The following is an 18561-nucleotide window of genomic DNA, read 5'->3' as shown; positions in this document are numbered from 1 at the left end:
CTGGGAATTGAACTTGGAACATCTGCACATCAGGCTGACGCTCTATTCACTGAGCCAACTGTCCAGGACCTAAATCATTATTATTATTATGTATTATTATTATTATTATTATTATTATTATTATTTTGAGAAAGAGGCAGGTAGAATGAGAGACAAGAACATCAAGCTGCTCCTGTATGTGCCCTGACCAGGGCATTGAGCTGGCAACCTCTGCTCTCCTGGATGATGCTCCAACCAACCGAGCTATCCAGCCAGGGCTTCATTTTTATTGACTTTTAGAGAGACAGAGAGAGAAAGGGAGAGAGAGGGGAGGGGGCAGGGAAGCATTTGGTGTTTCACTCAGTGATACATTCTTTATTTCTTTTGGTTGCTTCCAATGTGTGCCCTCACTGGGGATTGAAACCTCAACCTTGTTGTTTCAGGCGTACACTCTTTTTTTTTTTTTTTTCATTTTTCTGAAGCTGGAAACAGGGAGAGACAGTCAGACAGACTCCCGCATGCGCCCGACCGGGATCCACCCGGCACGCCCACCATGGGGCGACGCTCTGCCCACCAGGGGGCGATGCTCTGCCCATCCTGGGCATCGCCATGTTGCGACCAGAGCCACTCTAGCGCCTGAGGCAGAGGCCACAGAGCCATCCCCAGCGCCCGGGCCATCTTTGCTCCAATGGAGCCTCGGCTGCGGGAGTGGAAGAGAGAGACAGAGAGGAAGGCGCGGCGGAGGGGTGGAGAAGCAAATGGGCGCTTCTGTGTGCCCTGGCCGGGAATCGAACCCAGGTCCTCCGCACGCTAGGCTGATGCTCTACCGCTGAGCCAACTGGCCAGGGCCTCAGGCATACACTCTTAACTGACTGAGCTAATTGGCCAGGGCAGGGCATATAATTTTTTTAAGTTATCATTTATTGAGTGTCTGCTATGTGTTACATTGTGCTTGACCCTTTATGAATGTGCTTTATGAGAAAGCCATGTCTAAGTAACTTGTCCAAGGTCCTTCAGCTAGTGAGTGTTGGGTTAGGATTCAAAATCAGGTCTGATTTCAAAGTCAGGACGGGGAGAGATAGAGCACTTCCATTCCCCTTTTTGTCTTCAATTTCAAATTTTTAGGATCTGCAGGTCTGGGCTTTCTACTGTGTCCAGGACTGTCACAGCATGCACACACAGGTGTACGCACCCTCCTCACACACTTCACACCCCTCTGCACACTCCACAATACTCCCCTGCCCCCTCCACATATCTTTATCTCTGTTCATATTGTCTCCTTGTAATCCCCTCACACATCTTGCCGATACATAGACATTATCTACATATAAACGCAAAATAGCGACCATTCGCTACCTTTGGTTTTATAGCCTCTTTTCCCCCTTCCCCAACCATATTATACTTGGTATGATTTTTGAACAGCCCACAACTTATGGATCTTCTGTTAAATCTTTTAGCAAATTATACTGACTCTATGAGTCCAGCACTCATTTCTAGACCCACCTAGCTTTATGTCTTGTTTCCTTGTTGGCTAAATACTTGCGTTTGAACAAGAACTGAGGACAGATGGAACCTTATCACAGTTCAGCCAGGATGTGAGTCCATGAAGTCACACCATGTAGACACTTAACGCAGTGACCCTCTGTCCTATTGTACGGAGACCGGGACGGGGCCCCTGTGGCATGGAGGGCCACCTGAGGAGGAGGCTCTACTTGCACAAGCACTTTTTGCTGGCCCACTGCAAAGATCTCTTCCTAGCCTATTCGAGAAATTCATAATTATTTCTTCTTTTGGTTTCTGTGATTGCACTAAAAATGAAATTCTTCCTGTCAATGCATAGAAAACGCTAAACTAGTGGTTCTCTTTGGAGTTCCTTGTTTTCTCACTCACTGGAAGCTCTTTTTCAAAACGCACAGCCCACTCACATCCCCAGGGTGGGAATGGGGGTGTGCAGCTCCATCAGAGCCTCCCAGGGCTGTGGCAGCGGTCCTCTGCATACTACCCAGGAGATTCAGAGTACTCCATCCCACCAGCACTTAGACTCACTCATTCTTTTAAACCTCAATAGCTCATTTATTCTTTTTTTTCCTTCTTTTTCTTTTTTTTAGTGTGTGTGTGAGAGAGAGAGACAGACAACGACAGACAGACAGGCAGGGAGAGTGATGAGAAGCATCAACTCATAGTTGCGGCATCTTAGTTGTTCATTGATTTCTTTCTCATATGTGCCTTGACTCCGAGGCTCCAGCTGAGTCAGTGACCCCTTGCTCAAGCCAGTGACCTTGGGCTTAAGCCAGTAATCTTTGAGCTTAAACCAGAGACCATGGGGTCATGTCTATGATCTCACACTCAAGCTGGTGAGCCTGCACTTAAGCTAGTGACCTCAGGGTTTCGAACCTGGTCCTCAGCATCTCAGTTCAGTGCTCTATCCACTATACCACTGCCTGGTCAGGCAGGTTATTTATTCTATTAGTTACTAATGGCTGAGTAAAGAAGGCTCCTTTGAAGATAATGTATATTTGGGGACAAAGGGACTGTAGAAGAATCAGGAAAGGTCTGGGTTCTTCTGGAATGTAAATGTCAAGGATTATATTCAAAGTACAGTCACCCCTGCACCCAGAATAAGGCTAATGTTTATTTCTGCTGGGGGGGGGGCAAGGCCAACAGGAGAAGTGAAGACAATCTCTGATAAAGACAGGGAGCATCCAATCTCCTTGAGATGCAGTCCCAGGACCACAGTCATCCTCTTCAAAATTTAAGCCAGAATAGATAACTTCCTTTGGGTGTTCTTTCTCATTTCAACAATAGCAGTGCTGACGCAGGGTCTGAAGTTCCCAGTTGTGCCAGGTGTTGCTCCTTCATTGCTGGATGCACATAATTTCTGGTGGTTGTTGTCATACACACTGTTCACTAAGTGTATTGGATATTTGGTTGGCTTGACAGTGGAATAGGTATCCCTTGACAAGTGATCTACTTTCAGAGTCCTAAATGGGAAATGGTAAGGGGAAGGTCAAGACCCCCTTTCTGCTCTTGTAGTCCTCACTTAATCTGCTTTCCAGCCACATACCTCCCCCCCTTTTTTTTTTGACAGAGACAGAGAGTCAGAGAGAGGGACAGATAGGAACAGACAGACAGGAAGGGAGAGAGATAAGAAGCATCAGTTCTTTGTTGTGGCTCCTTAGTAGTTCATTGATTGCTTTCTCATATATGCCTTGACTGGGGGGCTACAGCAGACCAAGTGACCCCTTGCTCAAGCTAGCAACCTTGGGCTTAAGCCAGTGACCATGAGTTTAAGCCAGCAACCTTGGGCTTCAAGCTAGCAACCTTTGGGCCCAAGCCAGCAAACTTTGGGCTTAAGCAAGGGACCATGGAGTAATGTCTATGATCCCACACTCAAGCCGGCGACCTTGGAGTTTTGAACCTGGATCCTCTGCATCCCAGTCCTCTAGTCCGATGCTCTATCTACTCCACCACCGCTTGGTCAGGCCCTCCCTCTCCCTTTTTAACACAATCCTGATACTAGAATAGGTAATCTTTTGACCCTTCCTCTTCCTCTCTGGACTTCCCTTACATGAAGCTATGATTTAGCCAGCAAAGCCTCGCCCTTAATGTCCTAAAAGGGGGAATGGATCAATTCACATATTCCTCTGTAGAAAGACTCCAGAATAAAAGTACTCCATAAGCCCAATTATTAACTCTGATCACTGTGTGGCACATGGTGGGTTTTCAATAATTAGGTCATCTTCTATACACTGCGACACGGGTGCTGTCTACCAAGGTTAACTGGAAAGTTTTGACTCCTTTAATAAAAAAAGGGCAAACACCCACAGATAGATTTGAAATGGCTATTTGAAACCTCATTCTAGATATGCTTTCTAGAGCTGTTTTAATAAATCAACTAGTCTATTCAGTGAGGATTATAGTAAATGCCACTTCTCAGCTCACACGTGATTCTCCTGACAATAGAATTATGGGTTACCAAATATTCAAGATGTAAAAATCTGATAAATGTCATGACAGGAATAGGATTTTTGAAGATTACTGTCAATCTGCTTTTGGGGCAGTTTACTGGCTCGTTTGGGGGGGCAGGTGAGAGGGATCAGTACAGTGTAGGTTCAGATTGGCTTGACAATTTTTTTTCCTCTAGTCAGATCCACCCTGACTGGTTCTGGTTTGGGTGGTTTTGTTTCTAATTGGGTGCTTCTGGGTGACTGGCTCCATAGAGGGGAGGTCTTATCTGCCATGTTCCTATCCTGATGGAGCTGGATCATGAATTCCCCCCCCCTTTGGTCCCTTCTCCAAGCCCCTGAAGGGCAGGCTTCATCCTTAACAGCTTAGATACTTCCTACCACACCAATCTTTCTTCTTTTCTTCTGTGATGAAGACTGGGCCGTACCCTTGGGTTGCTGAGAACAAACTTCTGCTACCTGTTTGCCAGATGTAACAGGTGTAGACATTTCTCCCCCTCTTCTCCAGTCTTGGAAGTGCTGGGAGAACCTTGACCCAGAACTTCTTTTTCCTTCACTCTACCTTCTTTTGAGTATTTTGCCCTTTTGGGAGATTATTCTTTAGTGGCTATAAGAAGCTACCCTTGTATTTCCTTCTGGTATTTAATAGCAGTGGCTGCATATTAAAAATCTGAACGTAGCCCTGGCCGGTTGACTCAGCGGTAGAGCGTCGGCCTAGCGTGTGGAGGACCCGGGTTCGATTCCCGGCCAGGGCACATAGGAGAAGTGCCCATTTGCTTCTCCACCCCTCCGCCGCGCCTTCCTCTCTGTCCCTCTCTTCCCCTCCCGCAGCCAAGGCTCCATTGGAGCAAAGATGGCCCGGGTGTTGGGGATGGCTCTGTGGCCTCTGCCTCAGGCGCTAGAGTGGCTCTGGTCGCAACATGGCGACGCCCAGGATGGGCAGAGCATCGCCCCCTGGTGGGCAGAGCGTCGCCCCATGGTGGGCGTGCCGGGTGGATCCCGGTCGGGCGCATGCGGGAGTCTGACTGTCTCTCCCTGTTTCCAACTTCAGAAAAATGAAAAAAAAAAAAAAAAAAAAAAAATTCTGAACTTACAATAAATAAAATGAGTATTGACTCAGGCAAAGTTTGCATAAAAACATGTACTTTGACAGTAAGGACATTGGTAATGGATCAGATCAGTTGATTCATTCTCATCAGTGCAGAGTCTAGTCACACTGCTCCCAGGACAATACTGTTTCCTCTAAACACACATCAACCCTGGCTTGTCTACACCTGTTACATCTGGCGAACAAGCTATGATCCTACAGGTAGATCCCGCTGAGGAGCAGCAACATTGTCCCAACAGCATCAGCCACGCAGGGGCAGTACCTGTTCCAGTCGGGAAGCCTGCGGAAGCTCCGGGCTTCAGAACCAGAACGCACATGACTGACACTCATTGCAGACAACGGGAATTCTGGGCTTGTAGTGTAAATAAAAGTCACAGAAATATACCAAAGTAACTGGGGCATCATAACACATTTATATTCATATGGGGTTTATTTATATTAAATCTGTGATATATTTTGAAGGAAAATGGGTGTGGTTAATTATGAAATGCAAGTGGTAACACAAAGTTTTTTAGACATCTATTTAAGATCGAATTGCTCCAAATGTATTTGCATAATTGGATTTCCAGGGATAAACTTCAATATCCAGCAACTATGCACTATCCCAGCAAAAACCTAGATTCTGTTAGTTTTTAAAGAATTGCCATGGGAAATTCTTCATAAAGGCTAATAAATTCTGCAAATAATTCTTTTACATACAGATATGTATCTCAGTGGCTAAAGAGAAATTCAGTGAGCATTCTGGAGGACATTTTTATAACACCATTATAAACCACACAGCTCCTTGTCCAGAATAAAACCTTATTTTGCAGACAAATGGGCTTCAAAACATTTTGCAAAAAATGTGAATTCCTAAATTCATAGAGAAAGACTCTACTTTGTACTTCTTTTTGTAATATGCTTAATTTTGGATCTTACATAAATGATCTTTTATTCTTACCAGTAATTGTCTTTCTATTTTTAAGTGATTTTTATTATAATGCTCTTATTTTTAACAATAGTATTTTTAAAATTTCCATTTCTTTTTCTTCTTCTTTTTTTAAATGCACAATGCTGACAATTCTTAGGTGAGAGAACTAAAACATTGGAAAAGTAAATATTTGTAGTAGAAATTCATTCAGAGTTTTTAAGTAATCTTGTAATCAGTGTAGGCAACATCTAGTTAAAAATAAAAGCATTTCATAATTATAATTTTAAACACTTCAATGCTGTTAATATTTTGATTGATTTTTTTATTTATTTTATTGCAAAGTATTTAGTCACCCAAGACAGCTTCATCTCTGACCTTTTATTCTTACTCAGTTAAATCTTTAAAGGGATTTTTGAAAAATATCTTAAATGTCATTATTCAACTTCCACTGAGAGGCACAGATTTCTATTACATTACTCAATATGATGCTTTTGATCTTTTGTAAAGTTCTTTTGCTTCATCCAAAAGCCTTAACAATTTGTGAAGAATGGCTACTGCACAAATGCTGTGCTTTCTTGCAAATTTTAATTCCTCTCATCCAAAGAAAGAGCCACATTTGAATATAACCTCTTTCATTTCATGGCATACATAAACTAATTACTAAACTTCTGTGGCCACAAAAAATAGGTATAATTTTTTATTCATTCATATTGAATAGATATTGTTGTGTAAACTGTTGTAATTTTTTTAAATTTGGCAATCTAAGGGAAAAGAGGTCAGTGCCCCTCACTAAATAATCAGGTGTTGCATGTTTAAAAAAATTCTAGCAGCCCACCAGTGTGCCTGCCACAACACATGGGTTGAAAATCACTGGTCTACTCTATTCTTTAGAAAGACTGAATGTTAAGTTCAGAGCTGTCCAAAAGAAGAGAGGCAAGTATTAGACACTTTTTGCCTCTTTCCCAGTATGAGTATAGCTTTCTTTTTTCAATCAAGAGATGGTTGGTATTTGCACACCCCAGACAAAATGTGCCTTGAAAAAAGGCTGGCCTTCTAAAAATCTCCATTCCAACAGGATGTCCGCTGTGGCCAGGCACAGCTGCGAGTGAGGAGGGGTGCGGGCAACACGAAATGGTTGGTCCTTAGGTATGGCTCTTTCCCCCAACATTATTTTTGCTTGTAATAATACATATACTAACTTTTCAAAGATTGGTGATAACACTGCTGATATTTTCCCTTTCTAACAAAGATTCCTGAAATTTGGTGAAAGCACATTTTTCAGAAAGGCATGGAGGCCTTGCCAAGCAAGCTCATTCAGTCAAATTCCTTCGTCGTTAACACTGTAAAGCAGTATTACAAATTCTATTTTTAGATACTGAGAGGGGCCTCAATGCATCAGTTCCTCAACTGGAGATGCCAAATAATACATTGCTTTTGGCTATGAGAAGAATATGATCGATGATGCTGGTCAGCACCAAGATGCTGGTCACCATTTCTGAAATGACAGTTAAAGAGATTGCCATGGTTTAGAGAAGATGGTAATTATAAAGCTAATAGTGTCTTCTTTGTTGTTCTGGACATGGTGTATGACTATGCTACTGAGGCTTACCCTCATGTATCATCTGTTAAAATGGTATTTTATTTTATAAAGTATGTGTAAGAAGCACTTTGGTTAAACAGCTTATATCAAGAAACACCAGTTTCTTCCACCATATAATGATGCTTTTCATTATCATTTGTTGGTTAGATACTGAAAATATCTAACTCTATGCAGCTTCTTGGTCATCAAATGTCATCAACCCTCTGATTTCCCACCAAGATTGAGCACAGGTAAGGTATATTATCATGCAAAAGTCCTACTGTTTCTCTTTTAGACCAAAACAGAGCAGTCTCTCTTCCAACAGTCTTTTCTAGACTCAACATATTTTTTTGCTTTAATTTAAAATTAAATAATTAAACAAGGGGGGCTCTAATAAAGATGAGAAACAATTCAAATACAACTCAGTGAGTTACTTTCCCTTCATCCTTCCTTCCATCCCCTCCCAAGTAGTAGAAAAAGTGATTTGTGGGTTGAGTTACCCTGGTCATAATTCTGTGCTGTCTTCACCTATTAGAAAACTTGTCATAATAAACAGCGTGTTTATTTTTTCCCCAGAGTTCCAATAAAAACTTTTCTAGTAATAATCTGTTATACCACCAAGAAGCAATGTGATAATTGCACCTTTGAGGTTCATACTAATATGTAGCAACAACAGATGTGTTGCAACTTTTCAGAGAGTGTATTAGCACCTTTGAATAAATTTATCTCCACTGTGCAGAGAAAATGCCTGAAGTGAGAAGTACATTTATTGCTGTCCACCTGTAGCTCTCCATATGTGTAACTACATTGTGTCTGCTTTCTGGGCAAGAGAAGAGATGTGGTCTGTGGTTGAAATTTGTCCCCTGATTCATGAAAGAGTAGACAGAATTCAGATCAACGCTTATTAGCACAGTCAAGTTCTCGAAGCAGCTTTGTCACAGAAATCCCCAGTTCTCTGCCATTTACAGGCATTCAGGTTTCTATTGTTTTAAGTCTGAGGCACTTGAGGAAAAGGTTGACTTTTACTCACGGTCATCAAACCTCTGAGCTGTCATGGTGGTAGCTCTGTGGTGACATCATGGGCTCGCTGCTGCCTGAGCCCTTTGGGGCATTCTTCCTCCTGGCACTTCTCCTGCTCCTGCACATCACCGCTGCAGTGGTCATAAGGCCGAGGGAGAGCAGTCCCACTGCGATGCTGCCCATGATCATGACCAGGCTGACCTCAGAGATGGGACTGTTGAGTTCCCGGAGAAGGATGCTGTCAGGAGGAACTTTTCCTTGGGGGACCTGCCTTTTGCTGGTTCGGTCCAGAGAAATGTGCTGGATATTTGTGCCCCGGCTGTTCTCAGCCCCGATTTCCCACACCAGTGGGGGTGTGCTCCTGACCTTCCTCTTCTTCCCGCTCTTGGTCGTTGGTTGGGGCTTCCTTGAACTCATTACCGAGTGGTACTGGTACTCCAAACTTCTCTTTCCAATGACTCCATTGGTGTTGTCTTTTGATCTTACTGTGTAAATGGTGTGTATGTACCATTCTCGACCCAGAGCAACCTAAAAGACACAACTCTGCTCGTTAGAAAATTTTAACTATGTCAACCTACTGCAAGACTATTGGCAGGAGAAGTGAATGGTTGAGATAATGAATGATAATTTATTTTGGTCTGTAGAACAAATACACATAACATTGTTGCATGTGTAGCACTCTGAAGTATTTTGTGCAATAATTAAAGGAGCATGAGTTGGTAAATAGCTGGTACTCTAGGACTTGTGGTCAGAGAATGTCAGAGCTGTAAAGAACTTCAGGTATCAATCTAACTTACTAAGAACACATAGCAGTTAAGTAACTTGCCCAAAGTCACTTATCTAGTAAGTGGCAGAGGCAGGACTAGAACTCAGACATTTTTGAAGTTCAGGACTCTTTTCTAATATGTCTTGCTGCATATAAAACACACACACACACACACACACATATTTTAAATTATTTATTTATTTATTTATTTATTTATTTATTTATTTATTTATTTCCCTTAAGGGAGAAGCAGGGAGGCAGAGACAGATTCCTGCATGCATCCGACTGGGATCCACCCGGAAATCCCACTAAGGGGCGATGTTCTGCCCATCTGGGGTCATTGCTCTGTTGCAACCAGAGTCATTTTAGTGCCTGAGGCAGAGGCCATGGTGCCATCCTCAGTGCGGGGGCCAACTTGCTCTAATGGAGCCATGGCTGTGGGAGGAGAAGAGAGAGAGAGAGAGGGAGAGAAGGCAAAGAACAAAGGGTGAAGCAGATGGTTGTTTCTCCTGTGTGCCTTTACTGGGAATCGAACCCAGGATATCCACATGCTGGGCTGATCCTCTACCACTGAGCCAACTAGCTAGGGCACATATAAAACATATTTATAAAAGTTTACTGCTTTTCCAGGGCCTATGAAAAGAATGGATGTTCTGATGGCTCTTTGAAACCTTCAGGATTTGGAAGAGTTCAAATACTTCGATAGTTAACAGTAATAACAAAAACAAACAAAAAATACTTCTATTTCAGAATTACAAATTTGTTTCCTTAAGATTCTCTCACCTGACCTGTGGTGGCACAGTGGATAAAGCATCGACCTGGAACACTGAGGTTTCTGGTTTGAAACACCAGACTTGCTTTGTTAAAGCACATATGGGAGTTGATATTTCCTGCTCCTCCTCCTCCCTTCTCTCTCTCTCTTTCCCCTTCCCACCTCTCTAATATGAATAAAAAAAAATTTGCTTTTTAGGTTGAATAAGAATCACACATTTCTCCAACCCATTCTGTCTGAATAATTTTCAGTACATATCCTTAAAAAATGTACTTGTTTGCCCAAGGTTTCACAATGTGAACCCATCTCTGAATCTGTCGTAATCCTCTGCTCAGTATGGTTATGGTTGCTTGTGTCTCTTTATACTATATAGCTATAGGTTACAATTTTTTATTTTGGTTATTAAATCTTTGAAAGTAGAGATTTATGGGCTGTGCCCATCTCTTTGTCTGAGTCCAGCAGTTCACACAAGGTCACTCTAATAAAAAATGGTCAGGAAAAGTCAACAGGAAGGAAATTTTGAGTAAGAAAAGCAGAGTTCCCATCTATCAGTCTTAGGTTTATTCTGGACTGAATGAGGGTCTTTACTCTCCAATGTTCACATAAACCAAATGCAATATTGCTATTACTACCATTTACAAAGAAGACATCCAAGGCATTCAAATGTTAAGTTACTCGCATGGCTGTACAGCTATTGGAAGTGAACTTGTTATTGTCCCACCTGAAAGAGTGGTGCGGAGTCCACTTTAAATCCATCGGATCCAGGCTGGTTCACTAAGAGAATAGCTTCAGGGTCATCCACTGCCAGTTTGGCATTAAACAGGATATTTCCAAAACTGGTAGTCTGTGTCTCTGGCTGAGCTTTGTCCTTTAAGCAATAAGGAAAATGAGGACTGTTGTAGAAAATGACTACTTTTACAAGCTCAGAATGTTTTCCTCATAGTTTTGTACAAGTACAAATAAGCATTAAATGTTACCACTTAGTTTTATTGGAATAGATACCATTGTATTAAAGTATAAGACAAAAAAATGCTTAACTTTGAACATGTACTTAGTTCATTGTTTGGGTCAAAGCACTTACCTCAATTAAACAAATTTAATTTTTGGTTAACAGTTGATATTCAACATTATATTAGTTTCAGGGGCACAGGAGAGTGGTTAGATATTTATATAACTTATAAAGTGATTCCCCCATAAGTATAGTACCCACCCAACACCATATATAGTTATTATAATATTGATTATGTTCCCTATGCTGTACTTTATATCCCTGTGACTATTTTGCAACTGCTTATTTGCATTCAATCTCTTCTCTTTCTTACCCAGCCCCTCAATCCCGCTTCCATCTAGCAACCCTCAGTTTGTACTTTGTACCTATGCGTCTTTCTGTTTTCTCCACACACTCCTCAACACTCTGATAGGTGTGAGGTGATATCTCATTGTAGTTTTAATTTGCATTTCTTTGATGATGAGTGACTTTGACCATTGTTTAAAATATATCTATTGGCCATGTGTATATCTTCTTTGGAGAAATGGTTATTCAGGTCCTTTGGCCATTTCTTAAAAAAATTATTTAAGGATAGTTGGTATACAATATTATATTGGTTATGTTAGTTTCACATGTACAATAGTGCTTCAATATTTCTATACTTTGCAATGTAATCACCCCACTAATTCTAGTAATCCTATGTCATTGCACAAACCTGTCACAATATTACTGACTATACTCCCTTTCACCATTTTCACATATCCTCCTATTCCCTCCCTTCTAGTAATAATCCCTTTGGTCTCCGTTTCTATAAATCTAATTTTGTTTTGATTTATTTGTTATTTTCTTTTTTAGATTCTACACTGAAGTGAAACCACACTGTTTTTGTCTTTCTCTGACTAATTTATTTCACTTAGTACAATACCCTCTAGATTCATCCATGTTGTCTCAATGGTAACATTTCATTATTTTTTAAGGCTGAGTAAGATTTTATCTCTCTCTCTCTCTCTCTCTCTCTCTCTCTCACACACACACATACACACACACACACATCTTCTTTATCCATTCACCCATTGATTGATACTACAGTTGCTTCCACATATTGGTTAATGTAAATAATGCTGAAATAAATATAGGGGTGCCCATATCTTTTTGAATTTGTGTTTTAGATTTCTTCAGATAAATACCCAGAAGTGGAATTGTGGGGTTATATTTTTAATTTTTTGAGGAGCCTCCATACTGTTTTCCAAAGTGGCTGCACCAGTCTGCATTCCCACCAGCAGTGCAGGAGGGTTCCCTTCTTTCCATATCCTTGACAACACATTTTGTTGACTTTTTGATAATAGCCATTCTAATTGGTCTGAGGCGGTATCTCATTGTGGTCTTGATTTGCATTTCCCTGATGAATAGTGATGTTGAGCATCTTTTCATGTGTTCGCTGGCCATATGAATATCCGTTTTGGGATAAATGCATTTTTATGCTCTCTACCCATTTTTCAAACAGAGGAATGTTTTAGTGTTACTGAGTTCTATGAATTTTTAAATATATTTTGAATACTAACCCTTTACTAATATGTCATTTGCAATATATTCCCCTATTCAGGTTGTTTTTTCATTTTGTTGATGATTTCCTCTGCTATGCAAAAACTTTTTAGTTTGATGTAGTGTCATCTGTTTATTTTTCTTTTGTTTGCCTCACATGAGGAGACATATAAAAAAATACTACTAAGGGTGGTGTCAGAGGGTTTATTGCCTACCGTTTCTTCTATGAGTTTTCTGGTTCAAGTCTTACATTTAAGTCTTTAATTCACTTTGAGTTTATTTTTGTGTATGCAGAAAAATGTGGTCAACTTTCATGTTTTTCCATGTATCTGTCTGGTTTTTCCAACACTATTTACTGAATAGATTACTTTTAACCCACTGTATATTTTTGCCTCCTTTATTAAATATTAATTGACCATATAGACATGGGTTGATTTTGTTTATTAGTCACAATTTGTGTTGCCTGGGTTATTACCAAAATTAATTTGGATTTCCCTAGTATTTATGTGTTAAGCGGCAAGGATGTGATTAATGTGCAAAATAGAACTGAAAAGACCTACTGTCATGAAGTTTAAAGGCTGTATCTCCCTTCCCCAACCCCCCAAAAGTCTCAAACTCAGCATTTTCATCTGTCTGGGATTTCAGTGTGCATACTTCGAACTAGTTCTTGCAAAATGAAAAAGAATAGTTTTTAAACAGCAAACTGTTTTTTAATTTTTATTTGTTTTAATTTTATTTGTTGACTAATAAACAAAACTCTCTATTCTGTTACATTGATTTTTGTTTCTGTTTTTATGCCAGTACCATGCTGTTTTGTTTACTAAATTGTAGTTTGTATTATAGTTCAACATCAGGTAGCATGATAGCTAACTTAGTTCTTTCTCAAGATTGCTTTGACTGTTTGGGGTCTTTTGTGGTTCCACATGAATTTCAGGTTTATATATTCTAGTGCTGTTAAAAAATCTCATTGGTATTTAGACAGGAATTGAATTGAATTTGTGTATTGCTTTGGGTAGTGTGGGTAGTTTAACAATATTATTTTTTCTGTAATGAGCGTGGTATCTACTTCCATTTATGTGCATGTTCTTCAGTTTCTTTCTCCAGTGTTTTATAGTTTTCTGAGTACAGTTTTTTGTTTGTTTTTTACCTCCTTAGTTACTTTTATTTTTTAAATTTTTTTCTGATGCGATTGGAAATAGGATTATTTTCTTTATTTCTCTTTCTGATAGTTTGTTATTGGTATATGAAAATGGAACTGATTTCTGAATATTAATTTTGTATCCTGTCACTTTATTAAATTGGTTATTAGCTCTAACAGTTGTTTTTGCTGGATTCTTTCTTTTTAAACATTTTTTCAGATGAGAGGAGGGGAGATAGTGAGGTAGGCTCCCACGTTTGCCCCAACCAGGATCTACTCCGCTACCCCATCTGAGGCCAATGCTCAAGTACTGAGTGATTTTTAGTGCCTGAGGCTGACATACTCAGATCAACCAAGGTATTTTCAGGGTTCTGGGTCACACTTGAACCAATAGAGCCACTGGCTGTGGGAGGGGAAGAGGGAGAAAGTGGGGGAGAGAGAAGCAGATGGTCACTTCTTTTGTGTGCCCTGACTGGGGACTGAACACAGGACATCCATGTACCAGGCCGATGTTCTATCCACTGAGCAAACTGGCCAGGGCTTCTTCAAGTAGGTTTTCAATCCTTTATTCTCTCTCTTTTCCTTCTGATCCCCCTCTGATGTGAATGCTGGTATACTTTATGTTGTCCCAAAGGCCCCTTAAACTATATCTTCATTTTTCAATTCTTTTTTTTTTCTTTTTGCTGTTCCAAATGAGTGTTTTCCACTATTTATTTTTTTCAGATTGCTAATTTGATACTTTGCTTCATCTAATATGCTGTTGAATCTATCTACTATATTCTTCATTCCACTTACTGTGTTCTTTATTTCTGACTGGCTCTTTTTTGTGGTTTCTGTCTTGTATAAATTTTCACTGAGTTCATTATCCTTTCCTAAGTTAATTGATCATCTTTATAAACGGTGCTTTGAATTTTGTATCTGCTGATTGCTTGTCTCCATTCTGGTCAGTTCCTGGAGTTTTGTTCTGCTCTTTCATTTGGGACACGTTTCCTTGTCACTTTTCAGCTGCAAACAAACCTCCCTGGGTTTGTTTCTCTGTGTTAGGTCGATCCACTTTGTCTCCCGTTCCTGGCCAAGTGTGCTCTGCAGTAAGTGTCTTGTGAACCTCAGTGGCACAGTCAGTTTGGTCACCTGAGCTGGATGCCCCAGGGTCTTCCTTTTGTGAATTGTGAATGTTCTCTTGCTGTAACTTGAGGTTTGATTGCTGCTGGCACATCAGTGGGTAAGACAGACCCTCAGGCTGACTGGCTGTGAGGACTGGTAGTGACCACAGTGGATGAACTGTTTTCAGGGGCTGGTGCCATGAAGTGAGATTTGCACCAGCAGGGCTCTGGTGCCATGGAGTGAGATTTGCACCAGCAGGGCTCTGGTGCCATGGAGTGAGATTTGCACCAGCAGGGCTCTGGTGCCATGGAGTGAGATTTGCACCAGCAGGGCTGTGGTGCCATGGAGTGAGATTTGCACCAGCAGGGCTGTGGTGCCATGGAGTGAGATTTGCACCAGCAGGGCTGTGGTGCCATGGAGTGAGATTTGCACTAGCAGGGCTGTGGTACCATGGAGTGAGATTTGCACTAGCAGGGCTGTGGTGCCATGGAGTGAGATTTGCACTAGCAGGGCTCTGGTGCCATGGAGTGAGATTTGCACTAGCAGGGCTCTGGTGCCCACTTAGTCCACCCTTTGCATGTGCCGTTTGTGGAGCTAATTGGTTTGTGCTCCGGTACAGTGTGAAGCTGGCTACTGAATGTGTCAGTTCTGGTGTCTCTTGGGAGGGACTCTGGTATAGGCCAAGATCAGCTGTGTTTTGTTGCCAGCTGGGGGCCACCTGTAGGAGTACAAAGTGATCTGTAATTTGTCTCTGCCTGTCCTGGGTGTGGGGGCACCTGGGAGAGGTCATGTTGTGAACTGAGGCTGACTGACGTTAGTACTGGGTTTGGGGCTGTTTAGCAAAGGGTACAGGGCACAGCCAGGCTAACCTTTGCTTTTGTGAGTTTGTAGATCTTTGAGAGAGTTTAGGAACATATGCAACATGGGCCAGGGCCCAGCCATTTGTACTGCATATCTGCTGAAAGAGTCTGAACTGGGTACATGAGCTGGGTAGGTAGGGTCTCAAGGAGTCACCAGGGTGGGGGAAGCAGTGTAGCTGGGTTAATGGGGACTCAGATTTGGCACCATCCTGCACCTGCTGGCTGTGTGGGGGACAAGCTTGATGAGGGTGCAGTGAGGCTGGCCAGCCTTTCAGTCTTGGACAGACTTGCCTCTCCAGCTGTCATCCTGAAGCTACACAATTCCTAGATGCTCCATCTTCTATCCCTGCACTGGAGCTTAGGTGGAGTGTGAGCAAGTGAGTCTGCGCTTGGACCTTTAAGAGGATACCTTAAGAGGGTCTCCAGCGACCTTCTGTCTCACCTGGAAGGAATCCCTGCTGGTCTTCATAGCCATATATTGTGGAGACTCCTTCTTCCAAAAGTGGCGCTCTGGGCTGGTAATCCCAGAATGCGGCTGGTACTCCTCGCTACCTGCTCCACCAAGATGTCCTTCCCTATTCCTAGCACCACACGTGGGTGTGGGGTCAGCCCATTTACATTTCTATCCCTCCAGCGGCCTCAATGTGGCTTCTTTTGTATGTCCTCTTGTAATTGTTTTGTTAAGCTGGTCTTCAGATGGTTCTCGAGGGTGGTTGTTCTATGATTTGGTTTTGATTTTGGTTAGGGGAGCAGGCGAGCACAGACAGCATTTCCTAACCCACCTCATCCTGACTGAAGCCCACACTTACCACAATTTTAAATCTATGTAAGAGTGAAGTAGAGTCAGCCAGACAACCGTATTCTGCATTCTTTGGGCTGTACTTGGGGACGTAGCCGTCCGCTCCAGTGCACAGGAACACCTTCTCGATGCTGCAGTAAAAGGAATCACCCAGATTCTGTACAGGATCTACCATCACACGGCCGTAAATAGTATCACCTGAAACAGAGATGCGGGAATGTTATTGCTGCTACGTGATAAGGTGCACCTACATGACACTGCAAGCAATCTGTGACAATAGTGACACTAAAAAAAAAAATCCTTCTCTTCTTAATGTGGCATCAGGTGTTAGAGACCTTTCCATGTTAGCTTCAGGACCTGGTTCACTCCCAGGTCTTAGAACTGACCACTTTGCAGAATGCCCACAAGAGACTGAATATGTATGGACCCTCACACATTCAGCCAGTAGTGGAAATAACCTCAAGAGTTGGCCTATAATTTAACTTCCATAATGTCCCATTGTGGTTAAAGTCTAGTTTACATAAATAAGTTAGTTGGCACGATGCAGACTAATATATTATAAAATAACACTAAAAAAATCAATAAAAAGTTGGATTAACTTCATCTGGGTGTGAAAGAGGGTTTAAGGGAAACTCCCTGGTATTCAAGCATCTATTTCACAGTTATTATTGAACTCCTACTATATGTGCTACATATGTGATTACTGGGAATACACCACTGAACAAGAAAGTCACAATGCTGGCTCATGAGACATTCACAGTCTCATAGAGCTTTGGCAGTTGAGTTTGGAAAACTTGAACATACATTCAAGAAAAAAAAATCCAGACTTATTTCAAAAATCACTTAAGTAAGGAAAAGTAGAGATGAACTTCTTCAGAAATAAAATCATCCAGTAACATATACCCAATCCCAGGGACACCATCCCCTCCACCTTGAGCCCTGCCACATTGATAAAGACCCAGTTATATTATTCAAACCATACTGGAGGTTATAATTTCTTTCCTTAAACACAATTCTGACAAAACAAAACACGACAGATACCATGAATAACATACAAAGAGGGCCTTTCATTTGTCAAGGGCTACCTTCCACAAAAGCAACATCACTCTCCTGCTCAAATCCCATTGATCCATCGGACAACCAGAGGCTCTTCTTGGAGATCAGGTACATCTGGGTGTTCAAGCTGAACTCAGCAGCAACTGGGTCACTGACCTAAAACCAAGCGTAAAAGCCTTTTGGTGTGCTGTTGCTTGTTCTGACGGTGCATAAACACATCATTCACAGATACACACATTTACTGTACACTGATACGGAAAGTACGAAACACAGTGCTGTAGTCACTTTCAGGTCTGACCAAACTGACTTAGGGAATTGGTCGGATTGGCTTTGTCCTTCTGGAGAAGGCAAAACTGGCGAGGTTAAGTCATTTTTTTCAATGAGACTAACTAGTATTCCTTGAGCACATTTCCATTGGTTTATTGGGACATATAAGAGACTTCTAATATCATGGTCAGTGGCAGCCCAATGTTTAGTATAAATTCTGGGACATAATGTGCCATCACATTTCTTTTATAATATATGGCAATTTGGTGCTTTGACATGGCATGAACGACAGGCTACTTATTCTTCTTGAAGATTGAGAACAAGATGAAGAAATACAGAACTCAGGAAAAATTCTCAAATCTCTAAGGCAGAAAAAGATCAGATAAGGAAAAATAACCCAGCATAGTCTTAAATTATGGGTTTTATATACTGAACCAACAACTGCTAAAGGGCAATTCTTTTCTCCTTCTTTCTTCCCTTCCTTCCTACCTGTGTGTCTTCCTTTTTTCCACAGGATGCAGGAATGAAAGTCATTATATGAATTATTTTTCAACCAATAAGAGTAAACCAAACAATACCCAAGTGGGATTCTTTTTTTTTTTTTTTTTTTTTTTTTTAATTTTTCTGAAGCTGGAAACAGGGAGAGACAGTCAGACAGACTCCCGCATGCGCCCAACCGGGATCCACCCAGCACGCCCACCAGGGGCG

General features: G+C 41.5%; 1 protein-coding gene across 4 annotated transcripts in view; it reads right to left on the bottom strand.

The window, feature by feature from the left end:
• FREM2 (FRAS1 related extracellular matrix 2) overlaps positions 1–18561 on the bottom strand; it is a 255480-nt gene that overhangs the window by 27362 nt on the left and 209557 nt on the right. For 2 of the 4 annotated variants that reach the window (XM_066236956.1, XM_066236958.1), the window contains exons 21-24: positions 17616–17742; positions 16541–16728; positions 10821–10967; positions 8572–9089 (exon numbers count right to left, since the gene is read on the bottom strand). In XM_066236956.1, coding sequence (XP_066093053.1) covers positions 8577–9089; positions 10821–10967; positions 16541–16728; positions 17616–17742 — 975 coding nt within the window. In that variant the 3' untranslated portion in view covers positions 8572–8576. Of the gene's footprint in view, positions 1–5483; positions 9090–10820; positions 10968–16540; positions 16729–17615; positions 17743–18561 lie in introns of those variants that run through there. The other 2 variants (XM_066236957.1, XM_066236955.1) reach the window with 2 other exon arrangements.

The sequence above is a fragment of the Saccopteryx bilineata genome, chromosome 6, assembly GCF_036850765.1.
Source record: "Saccopteryx bilineata isolate mSacBil1 chromosome 6, mSacBil1_pri_phased_curated, whole genome shotgun sequence".
Lineage (NCBI taxonomy): Eukaryota > Metazoa > Chordata > Mammalia > Chiroptera > Emballonuridae > Saccopteryx > Saccopteryx bilineata.
The sequence above is the reverse complement of the archived record's forward strand: the minus strand, read 5'-3'. Positions and strand labels throughout refer to the sequence as shown.